The 16552-nt window shown below is 37.4% G+C and overlaps 3 protein-coding genes across 4 annotated transcripts; 1 reads left to right on the top strand and 2 right to left on the bottom strand.

Moving 5' to 3' along the window:
* Positions 1-169: 169 nt before the first annotated feature.
* LOC114522915 (protein FAM91A1-like) lies at positions 170-12038 on the bottom strand. 2 transcript variants are annotated; one of them, XR_003686958.1, is made up of 25 exons: positions 11878-12038; positions 10860-10944; positions 10705-10775; positions 10403-10541; positions 10041-10108; positions 9680-9796; positions 9207-9303; positions 9062-9124; positions 7866-7972; positions 7303-7341; positions 6812-6924; positions 6119-6243; positions 5886-5971; positions 5408-5494; positions 4967-5111; positions 4058-4130; positions 3544-3631; positions 3303-3413; positions 2840-2953; positions 2611-2686; positions 1949-2325; positions 1815-1846; positions 1545-1614; positions 842-1017; positions 170-302 (listed from the first exon to the last, which is right to left on the bottom strand). XR_003686958.1 is itself a non-coding variant. In XM_028543698.1 (24 exons), the coding sequence occupies exons 1-24, from the start codon at positions 11962-11964 to the stop codon at positions 895-897; spliced, it is 2493 nt and encodes an 830-aa protein (XP_028399499.1). In that variant the 5' UTR covers positions 11965-12038; the 3' UTR covers positions 746-894. The 2 variants fall into 2 exon arrangements, 1 of the variants encoding a protein (XP_028399499.1); XM_028543698.1 differs by lacking the exon at positions 170-302 and having other exon boundaries at positions 746-1017.
* Positions 12039-12464: 426 nt separating this feature from the next.
* LOC114522874 lies at positions 12465-15398 on the bottom strand. Its single transcript, XM_028543647.1, has 5 exons — positions 15252-15398; positions 14590-14933; positions 13717-14270; positions 13357-13419; positions 12465-13089 (listed from the first exon to the last, which is right to left on the bottom strand). Exons 2-5 carry the CDS (start codon positions 14924-14926, stop codon positions 12781-12783), a joined length of 1263 nt encoding a protein of 420 aa, XP_028399448.1. The 5' UTR covers positions 14927-14933; positions 15252-15398; the 3' UTR covers positions 12465-12780.
* A 38-nt stretch (positions 15399-15436) lies between these two features.
* LOC114522927 (transmembrane protein 14C-like) lies at positions 15437-16524 on the top strand. The gene is made up of 4 exons (XM_028543712.1): positions 15437-15593; positions 15930-16031; positions 16153-16246; positions 16350-16524. Exons 1-4 carry the CDS (start codon positions 15506-15508, stop codon positions 16390-16392), a joined length of 327 nt encoding a protein of 108 aa, XP_028399513.1. The 5' UTR covers positions 15437-15505; the 3' UTR covers positions 16393-16524.
* Positions 16525-16552: the final 28 nt, after the last annotated feature.

The raw sequence follows: 16552 nt of genomic DNA on the forward strand, positions 1-16552 counted from the left end.
GCAGTAGCAACCTTTTGAGTTTTGACATCAGTACCCACTGATATATTTAAAAGTAACGAATCGGCATATTTGTTTATATTTTTTACGCAAAGCCAATCAGAATGCCTAAATTTTTAATACTTCATGTAAAATGGTAAATAATGTACCTTTTTACCGGAAGTAGTAAAAATTTATGCATTCTGATTGGGTAACTGAAAAATTAAAAACAAACTTGCTGATTGGTCTAAATAAAACGCCTCTTTTTTAGGCCAATGCTTATGTTTGCATTTTGGGACAGGCTTGAGTGGAAACTGGACAGCATAACAAAGGTGAAAAACGTCTTTGGCCAATCAGCGCTTTTGTTGACATTTTTATTATTAACCAATCAGACTCTTTGTTTTTACGCTACCTCCGGTGGCACACAAGAAATTTACTAACAGTATAGTATGTTGAATAAAGCCTTCGGGGGGACAGGATTTTGAACTTTTTAGATTAAATACAACGGAATATGAAAAAATATTCATTTATCTAAAAATCTGTCGGCCAGATTTTCGCTGTCGGCCGGATTTTTGCGTACGTCGTTGTTTAAATGTCGATAGCATTAATACTAGACCTTAAAGCAAAAATCTGGCCGACAGAATTTTAGATAAATGAATATTTTTTCATATTCCGTTGTATTTAATCTAAAAAGTTCAAAATCCTGTCCCCCCGAAGGCTTTATTCAACATACTATACTGTTAGTAAATTTCTTGTGTGCCACCGGAGGTAGCGTAAAATCAGAGAGTCTGATTGGTTAATAATAAAAATGTCAACAAAAGCGCTGATTGGCCAAAGACGTTTTTCACCTTTGTTGGACAGCATATGTATGTACACAGTTACTATATATTTAATTTAGCGTAAAATATTTATCCTGTATCATCTGCTATTTGTCCTGGTTAATTTGCCCAGGTAAAATGTTAGATTTCGGGTTGGATATGGACAGGAAAATTCACTGTTGTTGGACGTTGTATCGAATGAGTCTTGCACCAGAGCCATGTCCTGAAAAGAATTAAGGCTTAGAGTTGACCGCGCGCATACAACTGCCGTATGAAAGTGAAAAAGGCTGAGGTTTAGTTCCAATATAACCAAGGAGCAGCGTGGCAGCGTCTTCAAACAACTTAGCATCAAATGTGGTATAACAACTGCCTAAATAGACACTTTTGTCTATTTAGGCAGTTGTTATACCACATTTGATGCTATAAGGTTTAGTTCCCCTGGGGCCGGTTGTTCGAAAGGCGTTTAGCTTAAACGGTGGATAAGCCAAATTTTGAAAATACTCTCATATATCTTGTGAATGATTTTACCTGCATCTTATTCACAAGTATATCTACTTTCATTGAAAATTAAATATTTACATCGAAATATTTAAGCTCAGTTGTTCAATAAATGGATAATTTTGTTTTCCATTTTGAACTTATCCACCGTTTAAGCTAAACGCCTTTCGAACAACCCGCCCCTGTTCTTTAATTTTTTTTATTTATAAGCAGAAATATGTAAGTACGTCATTGTCCTCGAAACGTACAAACCTGATTGTTTGAGATAAAATCCAGCAAACGGAGGGAAAGCCGTCGACTTGAGTTAACTAACTTCTGTAAACTGTCGGAAAATAGAAATGTTGTTAATCGCAGTTATACTTTCACTTATGGACCGACCTTTAATTATTGTAGACATGCAATATGTATTGATGGCATGAAAATATTTCTATATGCACAAACCCCTATTACCCCTGGAAATAGCGTGATCTGCAGCGAATTAGAACATATAATTAAGTGTTTTTAGCGCATATGAATACTCACTTGTCTTTATGAAATAATTTCTCTTTAGATATCTAAATGTATATTAGAACATCGTTTAAAAGCGAGACAGAATTGATACTACACACTGATCTGATATTACACTGGAATAACTATCGCTATATCGTTTCACATACTTTTAAACTAATTTCTTGATTTAACTTTGCATCAAATAACGGCAGCCCAAAATGCATATCGAGTAGGCACCAGTCTTCGAAATTCTTTACACGGTCACCGTTCTTTACCACCTGCGTCTCATCGCAATGCTCGCTCTCCTCAGTCCCCGAGACAAGCCCGGTTTCATTATCCTGGCCGTTGAGTTGCATCAGGTCCTCGGAACGAGAATCGCCAACGAATTTAAACATGCTTGCGTTGTCCTCGACGTCTGTCTCGGTACGTGATGTAAGGTGCGGATTTAGCAAAGTGATGTACCCGCACGTGTTTTGCATGTCTATAGAACGTGACAGGGCCTGAACAGCTGGATGGTCGATGAGATCGTGCCCCGGAAGGTCGCCTAAAAGTGCAAAAGTTTCTCAAAGATTTATTAAAAAACACGAAGACACTGCACCTATTGTTGCTTTATCACACTTTGTAGGTTCTTTTAGACGGAGGTAGGAGGAGGGGGGGGGTTGGAAAGGGATGAGGGACGACTTCTATTATATAACTGTCACATAAACCACAATACAGAACTTAATAAAAAAACATGGGAACTGCATCGCAATGTAAAAAGTTGAATGGTAGATAGGTATTTAGTATTTTGAACAAATGCAATAATGAATTATGATATGCGACTTCTTACTTTCATTGTTTTCGTCATTTGTTTGAAAGGGAAATGATATTCGATGTATTTTCCCTTCACGATGCATACCATAACCCTGAAGAAAAGAAAGGAACGAAAATTTACCCAACAGAACCCGCCGACAATCCATGACCAACGATGATTCCACAATTATATCGAAATTCTTGCTCTGGACCGCGAGAGGTATGGCACCGAAGTAAGATTATCTATATAATATCGCTCCAGTTACCTGTATGAGAACAGCGGAATGTGTAAGAGCATCATTGAGAGCTACGAGCACGTTTGAGACAGGAACTGCTGTAGGATCATGACCCCACGTCGCTATCAACAGTCTATCAAACCCCTGCATGAAATATACATAATATGTGTGAGGTTTTTAATTAGATGGCGTAAGCAACAGCACCGAGTTTGGCGCGAAAATGACGAATCTTGCACTCGTAATCGTACTCCTAATCACTGCTAAAGCTCTCTATTGTTGAATTAATGAATATTGTGATGATGCTACTCTGAGTCACCAACCGGGTAAACTGAACAATTAGCTTGACCATGGTGTTCATATATACACTTGAGTCTTATGCGCTATTACTCTCTAATTGTAGTTATATGTAGGTCTGGTTGGCCCATTGGTGTATATTTGCCATAAATCTGTCTTGTTTTCAGTCAGACGGCAAAGATGCCACTAAGAACCTTACCTCGAATATTTTGGGAAGTCTTCTTAGCCGTGATCCTTTTACAATTAACATCGATGGAGGTCCGGAACCGGTAGTTTCATATAGAAATAATTTGAACCAAACTGAATTGACCTACAACCAAACAATGGAACGACCTGGCTCAAAATGACGGCCGGAAACCCCCCCCCCCCCGGTGTATAAACCAGGTTCCCTTGAGTTTTGATGGAATTGCCGCGAGCATGCAGGAAAGGGGTAAGTATACCTCTGGTATTGCCGGTCCAATATGAGGTGGATCACAGCTAACAATTGGTCGTATTTCACTGCTCAACGGAGCCATGGATAGCAGAACACTAAAAATACATTAAAACTCTTTGTTACGAGTGTTTTGTGTCGAGTGTTTTTTGTGGCAGTATAGACTATAGTAGTGGTTTTTGCCCGAAATGTTTGGCATGGTAGTAGTAACGTTTTATTACCTACACTGAATAGTTAGCAAGCTTAAATATTGTGTAGTTGACCAAACTTTAAAAGTTCTTTGTGAAATATTTCATTACTTATCTCTTATGAAATTCTACATTATTTATCAACAACATATTAAGCCCGTTTTCCACAAGGCGAATATATTCTCGGATAACAGATAAAAAGTAGGAAGCGATTCTACCTTTTCGCAGTAGTATTTATATTTAGTATTTATAAGCACAGATCTTTGCACTTTGACGAATAAGTTTCCTCGAAATATAAATAAAAATCATTGAATTCACGAGATGTTAAAAAATTACCTGTAATTCTTCTGAAGAACCCGACTGCAAGCTGCTGCGTCCAAACTGTTTAAACTTTCACACCGCAGCATATCTGTCGTGGATGAAGAATACAGTAAGAACACTCTCGTTGAAATAGCAAAAGTAATTTGTACTGATTACTAGATATCGTCAACCATTACGACATACAAAATGTACTGTTAGAATGCAAGTAACTCCTCTTTCCTGCTAACATACGAATTGAAGGGTAAGACTCAACGCATAAAGATTTTTGACATGTTAAAGTTCGATTTTGGAGATTTTTCTTCGAGACAACGTGTGTCTCGTGCTTTACGGTCACGTCATCTCAAAAATCATTTTCGCTCATGGCACTGGATTGTTCCAGGTCACCAAAACGGATTTATATACACAGTTGTATTAGTTAACAAAGCAAAGTAACCTATTCTGATGAATTTACTCAATAGCATACACCAGGAGAAAAAAACGCCGTAAAAAATCGCCCAGTTTACTCAAAAGGGAGCTTTAGCAGTGGCACTTTTTTGACTTTTAACTGATATGAATTATTAAATTTATTTTCAAATGAATTTTCATCTCTGCAATAGACCTTTCTTATAATGACGTCAAACGTGGAAAGTCTGATGTTACATAAAATATAATTGGCTCCACAAAACTATCGAGCCAATGAAACTTCGCGTAACATCAGACTTTCCGCGTTTGACGTCATCATGAAAAAGGTCTATTGCCAAACCATAAGTGAAACAGGTCACACAGCAGAGGTCATAAAAACAATGACGTAATGACAAATGACGAATATCACGCAATAAACACTTATAAATTTGACCGGTCATAGAAACATTTAGTAATTCGTGACTGGCCTCTATTTTGAGATGTGTGTAAATTGTGAGGAACAATCAAGTGTCAACAACATACCAAGTCCCATCGGCGGCAATGTCTCATCATTCTTGAATAATTCTCTATTATGTCGTAAGAAGATTAATGTATTGCGTAGTGTGATAGCGTGGTGAAAATATCTCTCTGCTTCGCCTTCGGCTTCGTCCTCGGCTTCACGACCCACCTGGAAAAGAGTAAATTTCGGTAGTTTGATAAGGGGAATATCTACTGGCGTACACGGGGTGCCCCCCCCCCCAACTGGCGTAAACGAGGTGGCCTCCCCAACTGGCGTACACGGGGTGGCCCCCGAACTGGCGTACATGGAGTGCCCCCCCCCAACTGGCGTACATGTGGTGCCTCCTCCCCCAACAAGGAGAAAGGAGGTTTGTCAGGGGTTAGGTTAAATCGAATTCGGGAAAGTTCTCACCACACTCTCTCACAAAAAAATTGTCTGAATTCTTAGAAGGAAAATGATCTTACCTTTTCAAGTTCTAACATCAGACTGTCTAGAGATTCATCGCTTAGTTTCCCAACTTCAAACATGGTCACAGCATGGTTCTTCAGACCCTAAAGAAAACAATCGACGTTTCTCATCACTTTTTTCACGGTCCAGCATAATGGCCGTTCCCTTACGGTCAGATCGGCAAACGGCCTGTTCCATCATCCTGCTCAGCCGAGATTCGACGAAACGTGAAATGACTTTGAGGTATTGAAATTAGTATAATAACACGATCCTGGCAGTGGCGTAGTCATTCCTACAATACCTTGCCGTTGCTTGGTTTTATAAAGATTTTCATTAAGACAAAATCATCTCATGTTTCGTTGAATCTCGAGTAACCGGTCTCGTTTAAACAACCCTTAAATGAGATACCAAAATCTTGGCGGCAAACAAGGTCGATAGAAACGCAAAAGATGGACAATTTGTGTGAAGATTTTTGATGAAATTATGAAAACTTACCGGAGAAAGGTTTCCCATCATGAGAAACGCCGTTAAAGCAGAGTCAAATAAAAATGCTATCCTCTTTCCAGGACCATTTATCATATCTAGGAAAAAATACATGACAAGTATATTTCAGGCTTTGGTTGATTTGAGACGACCTCAATTCAGTTTATCACACTTGACTTTGGTTCAGTTGAAAACATGATTCCAGTTATAAAATATATTATATATACATCAGTGACCAAACCAACCTAGGGTAGGTGAAATGGATTGCCCAGGAGAGGTCTCACCATCCATGCCGTTACTCACAGATGATGTTTCGGACGATGTTCCTGTGCCGTTTATATCAACCAGTAAATTCTCGCGACTGTTTGACCTAAAGATTACATAGAATCATGAAAATTTCTCGCGCAAATGTTGACAAGAATATACTTTTGATTTGTAAGTGTTCACGGTAAAATACGTGCTAATAAAACCAGGGAGAAGTGTGGTAACGTCTTCTAACACTTTTCAACATTTCGACCCAAGGGCCTTCGTCAGGAGAGGCATAATTAGGGAGTTTTAGCAGTGACTACGAGTACAAGATATTCGCGCCAAACTCGGTCCTTTTGCCTACGCCATCTGACGTAACTCGTACTTGTTGGGCTCTTTTGAATACAAAATTAATCAGCAAACTCGTACTCAAAAGCTCAACGACGACGAGTTTTGGCTGAAGCAAAGAACACAAGATAGTGACGAGTCTTGCACTCGTGGTCGTACTCGTCCTCACTACATGCTAAGGCTCCCTAATAACACCGATCCTAATTGTTATACAACATCTGATGCGAAGTTGTAAGTAAGATGCTTTCGTAGCAAAAGCCTCATTTACACAGCACTCAAATATTTGTAAAATAGTGTAAACGCCTAAACGGAGCTAAATTGTATGTTGATTGAAAGATCCGCACCTTCGTGGAGAAACTGGATTTATATTTTCCCAAGATGGATGAAGTTCCTTTTCCTCCGTTTCATAATCCTTTCTGAACGCAAACCCAAGACGACAATACACGGATACGGCATTCTGCAATGACAAGAAAAAATCCGAATTGATGACCAGCTTAAACCAGGGCTTAAACCGTTGGCCAAAAAATATCAGCGTTAATGCGAGTGTTAAGGGTATAACATGAAGCCAGTGAGTCGTAAGGCTTTGCCACAAATGTTGTGGTTTGGACAGTCATGTTACGTACCTAGACTAATAACTTGCCATTTTCACGAAACAAAATGAGTATAGTAATATTTGACTCGCAAGTAGGATTGAAAAGAAAACGTCCCAAAGCCTTACTCAAAGAGATTTATATCCAAAATGTTTAGTCACTTTAATGTGCGTAGATTTTTTAAGGGAATCTCTTATTTACAATTGTATACATGATTACCAGGAAGAACTCTCCTCAGAACTTACTTTAACAAGTTGGAGATCAATTTGAAGAACATTAGCGAGCTAAATTTTAACAAAAAAGAGTTTGGTCAATATTTTATTTCTCCCGATGAACTTTAATAACGATATGCCTGCATAATCAGGTTCAGTATTCTCAACTAGATCAGTGCACGAACTCAAGCTTCACGCTCCAGTGTTCACAGCTATATCAATGCGCTAACTTCAAACTTCATGCTCCAGTTTTTAAAAATATATCAGTGCGTGAACTTCAAGCTTCACAATAGACCTTTTTCCTAGTGACGTCAAACGCGGAAAGTCTGATGTTACACGAAGTTTGATTGGCTTGATAGTTTTGGGGAGCAAATCAAATTTGGTGTAACATCAGACTTTCTGCGTTTGACGTCATTATAAGAAAGGCCTATTCCAGTGGTCACAATAGACCTTTTCCGCTTACATGCAAATTAACCCATTTCAGATGTTGTGACCATGTAATAGCCTATAAAACTTAACCATTTCAGACCACGTGACTTGAAATGGGTAATTAAAAGGGCTATTATATCAGTTATTTAGAGGTTCTCGTCCCATACCTCTGCGACGTTTGTATGTTCGTCGATGGAAACGAATATCTTATATAGCAGTGTTTCGAAATAGTCACCAAGGACACGATTCATAACGAAATTCTCCAAAGGTGGAACTATAAAAAATAAAAATGTGTAAATCTAAAATGTATAGTTTTCACCTCGTGTGTATTGAAGCGAAAATGAAATATATTTTATAGGTTAGCGTCAAATGTGGTATAACAACTGCCTCTGGCCCTCAGGTCGAAACGTCGAGAAGTGTTTTGTCTATTTAGGCAGTTGTTATACCACATTTGATGCTAAGTTGTTTGAAGACGCTGCCACGCTGCTCCTTGGTTATATTTTACAGGTGAATGTAATTCAAATAAACGAATATTTTGCTTGGTGAACGGCTGCTGTCTGCCGGGGCTTGAAACAGAGGTGTCAGAAAGTATAAGAAACTTAACATACAACATCACAAACTAATCTTGTTTAGTTTTACACCACACTCAATTTGGCACCCGTTCCTAATTTTACATATCCGTGGTGAAGGTACCAATAGAAAGTCCCAGCATGGATGACATGGGTACTGGTGCTCATTCTCACTGTGCCATACTAATAACAGATGTATTTATCAAAACCCAACACCAGGATATTTAATCTTTCCTACGCTTTATAGAGTTATTTGAAGTGAACTTAACACATCATAAACGATTCATATCTTGTTATGACCAAAACATTAATCATATATACACAATTCTTATCATTCTTATATCCGATAGACATAGTGAACACAAGCCTTTATATACTATATATATATTCGTACATATTTGAGACCTTTATATGAACTCATGTGAAATTAAAACACGTTAACGCGATCAATTTATAATACTTCGTTCAAATAAAAAGATAGATTCCTCGAACCTGCCAGAAATCTATTGTATTACTTAAGAAACTAGCAGAATCGTTTCAAGTTCAGTATGTTCACACACACACATGCATGCATTTGTTAAAATACAACGCTCTTATCAAATAAATATATATCCTACTTGGATTAATTTATGTACATGCCTATTTACAAAACACATTTCTACAACAGCGACAGATTCTCCAATATCTGATTAAGGACCAAATTCTTGCGACATTTTCGCAGAGTCACTCCGTTTTCCATTAATGTACTGAATGTAGTGCAAATGGGGCCAAATAATATATATTGTTATACCAACCTACGATACAATCGCTGTCGTTAATAGGAACATCTAGATAAACCAATCCTTTTGTGTATAGACCTAAAGAAAACAGTCAGTTAATGCAAGTGGACATAACAAGGAGAAAAAACATTCCTGTATATTTATGCCAAATTGAACCTACTTTGAACAATATTTTTGTCCATTTGCCCAGCACACATGTGTTTCTTGTCTAAATCAATGATCACATCGATAGCATCATGTTCATCTTGGGAACAGGCCTAGAAGCAAAACAAACATGTTAGACTGTTGAAACACACAACAGCTTACCCATTTTGGCAAAAATTAACATTGGCATTATGGTTTTAAAATTGAGCTACTGAATTAGGGGCTGTTCACATCTGACTCATGACTGAACAACTTTGTGTGGTACCTCAAAAATCAACTCCCTGTCATTGAATCTGGGGAACCTAGCCTGCATGCAGCCTGACTTTTCGGGGCAAAGGGGGAAAAAGTCAGGCTGCACACAGGCTAGGAGATGATTCAATGAAGCAGGAGATGATTTTGAGGTACCACACAAAGTTGTTCAGTCTTGCTTAGATTAAAAGTTGCTGCAATTTCGACTATTTCTGACTGGTATATAATTTAGTTACCTACCTTGATGTCATCTTCTGTAACAAAACCAACATGAACAGTCCACCAAGGATCCAGAAATTTTAATGAGACCGGCTTCATTGGCAAAAGATCACGCACAGGGCGCTTACGAAAGAATTTCTACAAAAATTTCCGGATGATAAGATATATGAACATTGTATTTGAGAGGACATACTTTTTACTCGGCTGCAGAACATAAATTTAGGGTGGAAAAAGTCCAACAATTATAATGGAATACAGGCAAAGCCCCTAAAAGCCCTAGCTAGTAGAGGGGAATGTATATTCACATATGCCCAACTGATATTTTTTTAATGCGATTAAGCGGTACAGCTACCCCCCTGAATACAGTTTAGGTAATACTCACTCTAGAAGATCTACATTGGTTCATTAAGTCTATGTACTGATTTCTTCCAATACCAAGAAGACGAAGGCCTGGATAAATTGGAACATAAATATATAAATCCAGTTTGCAAAAAATCATTTACCACTGATACCAGTATTGGAATAGGCCTATTTGCATACCTACACTGACAGCTAATTTAAATCAGCAAGGCATTATTTCACATTTTAAGTGATGGGATATTGTGTTGGCAAACATGATATTATCATGATGATAAAGTGAGGAAAATATCAAAAAAGAAGTTTTGAATCTGAGGATATTTTTTCACGCAAAATCACATCACTTCAAGGGTGGCATTGTTATAATTTCAACTGTTTTACACTTACAGTCAGCTGCAGCAAAATTTGGCAAGGAATCGTAACTCTTTTCCTTTGACATGACATCCTTCATCATCTCAATGTAATAACCGAAGGGAGTTATCCTCAGTCCTTTGACAATCACATCTGCCAGGTGGTATGGATACAGCTACAACAAAACCATGCATCAAGAAGTTACAAAGAGAAAACCTTTAAAACAATAACCAATAGTTTATACACTGATCATGAAGTCTCCTAGGATTTTGAGAGAACTATGGTTGACACTTAATGCACCCAAGTGCTAAAGTAAGAAAAAGGCAGGACATGCATACCATTAGATGCTCTCTGCTGTATGCCAACAAGTCTTCATAATATTTCTTCTCATCTTTTCTAATTTGTCGAACTAAAAATGGAACATCAATTAGTATCCAATTTTCATGTGTATCTCCAATCTGCACTCCTCTAATTAAATCATCTTTAAACTCACCCAAATTCCCTCGATGCCGAAGCTGGTTCTTAACACTAAATTCAAACACGTTTCTTTCCCATTCTCTCTGATTGTTACCTAAAGACTACATTAGAAAGCAAAAAAATAAATTGCCTTAAGTTACCTGGTTGATAGTTTAAGGAATAGACTCTCAATATTACGTACAGTAGCATTTTGCTTTCTAGATATTTAGCTATATTTTCTTGAAAGATTGCTATCTTCATTTACCTTCATTTCGCCTTGTTCGAAAGAAGGGCAAGAATTATAGCAAAAAAATGTATTCAATTTCACATTGTTATGAGCAGAAATAATGTGCAGAATGGACTGGACTTTAACTTTAATACTTAGAAGACAAATAAAGTCCAAACAAGTTACATTAACATGATTTTAACTTGCTGTTCTACAATGAAGTTTAAGCAAATTAACTTGAACCTGATTTTATTTCAAATACCATTGTGGACCTCAGGAAAAAGGCATATGGGTTACAAGGATTTTCTAAAAACTATAGCGTACAAGTTGATTGCGAAGTTCTGTCAAGACTACATTCACATGTTTCAACATTAAAGTTTTCAGTCTCTGAATTAAGCCAAAACACACAAAGAGTCATCATTTATCAAACTTAACAAAGACATTTAATTTAAGTGATCAGTCACTGCAGATAAACCAATATCAGTCCTTATCAATTATTTTACAAAATGGGCTCAGTCCAGGATATTGTAATAAACATCATCAGGGGTCTAGCACTTTCGGCTCTAGCTACCCCCGGTCACCATTCTAAACTTTCTAATTTCAATAACCACAAATATTTATATCAAGTAACAATGACAATATCCGTACAAGGTCGGAAGGTGTAAACACGACTACGATAATGAGATATTTTCATTGTCAAAAATATTTTTATAATAATAAAAGCACCGAGCACGTTACTTTCACAATTCAAAAGATCGTAAACTCCTATATCAATAACATCAGACTCATCAGTACATTGTGCACGAAATGTTCTAATTACGATTTTTACCTGTTTGACGCTAGGTGGGAGTTTTGACCATGGGTAACTATTCCTGATGTGAAATTCCAGATCGGAATTTTGTGTTGCCCTCGCCATTTATTTCGCTGAGAATGAAAATCATGCTGAATCAAATTTCATTGCATTTTTATCGGCCATTTCCATAACTTCGTCCCTTACGTGTCATCACCCCCGGAAAACATTCCGAAAAGCTGGCGACAACTTGCCGACATTTTCCGAATACTTTGGGTCTTTTGGAGGCAGTTGGTTTCGGAATCGCGTAATGTGGCAATGCGGGGCACAGGATAGTGAGGTAATGGCTTGAAAACGGTTTTTTGATGGAAAATTGGGCTTGTCAAACGAAAACCTGTGTTCTCAGGTCATTTTCTTTTACTTGGTTCTCCAAGGCCTTAGGACTTACAATTAGTAAGGTAGAGCTAAATTTCAAGATAGATTTATAATTTTTGGCACCCTCCCCCCTCCAAGTCCATTCAGTAACCCCACAGGCATTATTTTATAAACCTTGTCACACCTCCAAAATCATTACCAAATCCTGGTAATTTTGCTAACCATCTATACTTTAATAAATAAAAGCTCCTTTGATATAACATAATAACATGTCATGTATGTAATGACATATGAACAACTGAAATTGAACTCGACTCATACACAATAAATATGAAAAAGGGAACAAGCAAACAAACAATTAAATTGCAATTATTGTCAATAGACATGGATCTAGCCTAGCCTAACTACTTGGGAGAGGGGGGCAGATCGAGATAGGGATAGCCACATATTAAATCACCAATGTGTGGCATGACTTGACTATCCGAGACTTGCTTTTTATTTTGAGCAATGTTAGAGTGTTCACCACTTCACCCACCCAATGCATGAAATGCTAACATTGAAGTCAAATTAATTAGGTTCCTCTGAAGAACAGGGATTGGTTTCAGTTATTTCTGAAGACTCAACTTCAACGGTTGCAACCATGCTGGGTCCTGTTGTGTCCATCGTCAACAATGATGGAGAGCAAGGTGTCGCTGATGAATGGTCATCATGGTGATCGTTGGTTATTTGAGATGCATCAAACACTCCAGAGATACGAAAGGCATTGATCAGGGTCTCTGGTTGCATTAGTGCTTCCCAAGCAGATTTGAAAACTGAACAGAAGTTCTTTTTTGTAATGTCTGTGTTTGGATTCGTCTTGCTGTATTTTATGATGCGCTTCAAAAAGAGAACAGATGTTTGTGTTATATTTTTGGCAGGTTGAACAAAGTTCTCAGGTTACATGTAATATGACCTTCAGTGCAGTCAAATGAAACTTGTTATTATCAGAGACTGGTTTCATGAAGCTCTTAATCAACTAACTATATATTTTGAGCGGTTAAATCATAGTCAACCCCAAAATATGCCATTCTGCCACTATTTTCACTTGAACATTAATTATCTTTTTGTACAGCCAACCTCAAAAGAGCAATAAAAACAAAGTACCTTGCTCCAAGTTTCTTTCAGAGCACAGGAAAAGGAATCTTCTGTAGCAAGGCAGTTTGTATTCTATAGAAAAGAAATATATCTGGGGTTAGAGTAAAGATATTCTAAATTTTGAATAAGTCGCTCTTTTTAAAAGCACTGAATCTTAAAAGAGTAAAAATGGAATATTATTTTGTCACAATATGCTGTTTATAATTTTCATATTTAAAATGTAATGTTTGAAGCTGTGGTGATAAGAATTTAGTACATAAATGGAATAATCAATTTCAGACTCAAACCCAGCTTGGATTAAAATTCAACAAACTTCTTGATTGTAACAACAAGACTTTTATTTGATCTTGCTTGGGCAACAATATATACCTCATATATCTTGATTTCATTTTTTTCAGCCACCTCTATGACATCCATGTCAGTAGTTCCTGACTCAATCAGTAACACAATTGGTCGCTCTGGTGGAAGGTTAGGAATGAAATGGTCCTCAAACCATATATACAAGGCAGAATCATCCATGCTGCCCTTGTCTGTGATGGTAAAATTGCAGCCAGTCACCCCTCCTTCCAAAGGGTTGAATGATCTTGGTATCCTTTTGCCAGGAATTATAAGAAATGGAGGAATCCACTGCTGGCCACATGCACTAAAGCATGATAACAATGTAAGCTGCTCATTAGAGGCAGTATCAACTGTTTCAGTCAGGCCTACAACCTTGCCAGCACTTCCTTGCAGATTAAAGCAAGTTTCATAACATCTCCATATTTGGCCAGGGCAGTCAGCTAGGCTGTGTTCTCTAATGAGCTGTTCATAGCCAGAAAACCATTTTCTCACGGCACCATCTTTGCACAAAGTCTTTGCACGTTTCTTTTGGCAAGGGAGTTTAACATTATTTCGAGCCAAGAAAAGCCGAAGCCACTTCTCACCTGCATTAGGCACACAAAGTTATATAACAACAATTAGGACATAGCATAATATTTCATTCACTTATGGGGGAGTGAGGGTGTAACAGGAAAGGTGGCATTACCCTACACCTTTTAACAATCCCCCCCTCCCACATTAGTCTCAACAAGGAAGGGGTTGCACAAAGCTTTCAAATACTTTTAAGGGGAAACTACAGGAACAAAGGCTTGTCAATCATCATAATATTTGAACAAAGCATTTCTGCAAAATCTCTATGTACATATTGATAATTTTCATGCATTGATTGAAGGCCCCAAAACTGAAAAAAAACCATGATCTAACCTGGCCTATTATCTGTGAATTGTGTCTTGCGTTTCGCCTCATCCAGCATTTTTTTCACAATATCAAAAACATTATTCTTAGTCAGTTTGCGGCCATTTTTATCCATCTCTAACAAGTACTTTGCCAGGTACCTCTCCTCCTTTTTTGTTAAAATAGGTGGGGGACCAGAACGTCGATCATATTCCACCCTGCCACAAATTCGCTCATAAAGAGATGATTTAGGGATGCCCCATTTTTTTGCAGCTGCTCTCAAACTCATTCCATTCTTCTGGACATCTTTCATAGCACTTAGATATTTTTTTGACTTGCTGTTGAAATTATCCTTTGAACTCATCATAAATACTCTACAAGATTGGAATATAGGTAAATAGGAATTTTGAAGCAGATCGGACTTTTCACAAGGGACTTTTTACAAAAACAGATGTGACTGGCACATGAAAAAAATTATGCTAATCAGATATGTACGAATTCAACCATAATTCGTTGTTTTTGCATGTCAGAGAGTACCATTGTGCAAACACACGTTCTAAAATAGTTTATGAACTCATGGTTAATTACCAACGAAATACCATGTACATAAATTCCAGAATCCCGGAATAAATCCCGGAATGTCCATATAAAACTGGAAGTTCTTTACAATTTTTTTTATCGATCGATCTTACCTGCTGCAAGCTAATATAAAGTACGAAGTTTAAGTAAAACCATTGTATTTCTTTTCCTTTTCGTTTACCCCAGGCAAGCCATAGTTAATCAAACTTTAATGTTTAAATCAAAAAGTTTAAAATATATCGAAATTTGGGCGGCCATGTTTAAAAAGTAATATACTCCCCCCCCCGGAAATAACAAACACCATTGTTTGAAATTGCTACTTTATAACTTGGATAAATAATTTGCGCTACTCAGTACTCACAACACAATGTCTATGCGTGCAGCAACGGATTATATTTCGTACGGTTATGCTGCTGTTGTTGCCTTTGGTGGGGTTTTTGGCTATGTTAAAGCAGGTGATAGGCAATGTATAATTGTATAGGGTTAGTGTACTACAGTACTGCAGTTGGTACTGTACTAGTGCAATGGTCAATAGTGCACTACCCAATTCAAGAATGACCATGTACTGTAATGTTTCATGTAACAAAATGAAGTAGTGTACTCCAGTACAATGAATTACTTCATCAAATATTGAATTTGTTACATCGATGGTATGTCAGTGAGCGAGGCCCTCAATTTTGGTCCATTCTATAGGACTGTACGAACAAGATGTTTCACTAACATATCTTAAGTGTTTAGCTTTTTGCATGTGGTCATTAGCAATTAGTATATTCTCTCTGACATATATTTAGGTAGTGTAATGTCATTAGCAATGGGACTGCTATTTGGAGGTCTTGCTGGATATGGGGCGATGCAGACTTCTGCAAATCCGAGAAATGTGATGGTAGGACTATGTAAGTTGAAATTTAAAAAGTTGTGATATTTGAGATATATGCTGCTTATTTGCTATAACATTTAATAGGACTTACCAATGGTGATTCAACAGAATGTGATGTATATACTTCATTTGAACAGGTGCGTCAGGCGTTCTTGGATTGGTCATGGGAGTGCGAACTTTCAAGTCAGGAAGATTTAAGTTAATGCCAGCTGGCTTAGTACTCATACTCAGGTAATTGCAGTTGGCAAATATGAAGCAGTTGTGAGAATTTCTAGGCTAATTCTGAACTTCTGAAAAGAAAACATTCACCTTTGCTGATTGTCTCTTTACTTAGCTTATTGCAAGTTGGGCGTCTGCTGTACAAGTACAGAAGCTAAGCTGAAAGGAAGAAAATTTACATTCGTAGATAAGCTGTGACATAGTGTAAAACATGTTATGTGTGTAAACACTTTTTAAAAAATGTGTTCCAATTGTATTCCTTAAAACCATGTGAATTAATTTTAAGTTTTAATAGCATGTCAGGGAATGATTCGAGAT

Source organism: Dendronephthya gigantea, unplaced genomic scaffold (assembly GCF_004324835.1).
Source record: "Dendronephthya gigantea isolate DGI-Jeju-01 unplaced genomic scaffold, DenGig_1.0 000024F, whole genome shotgun sequence".
NCBI lineage: Eukaryota > Metazoa > Cnidaria > Anthozoa > Malacalcyonacea > Nephtheidae > Dendronephthya > Dendronephthya gigantea.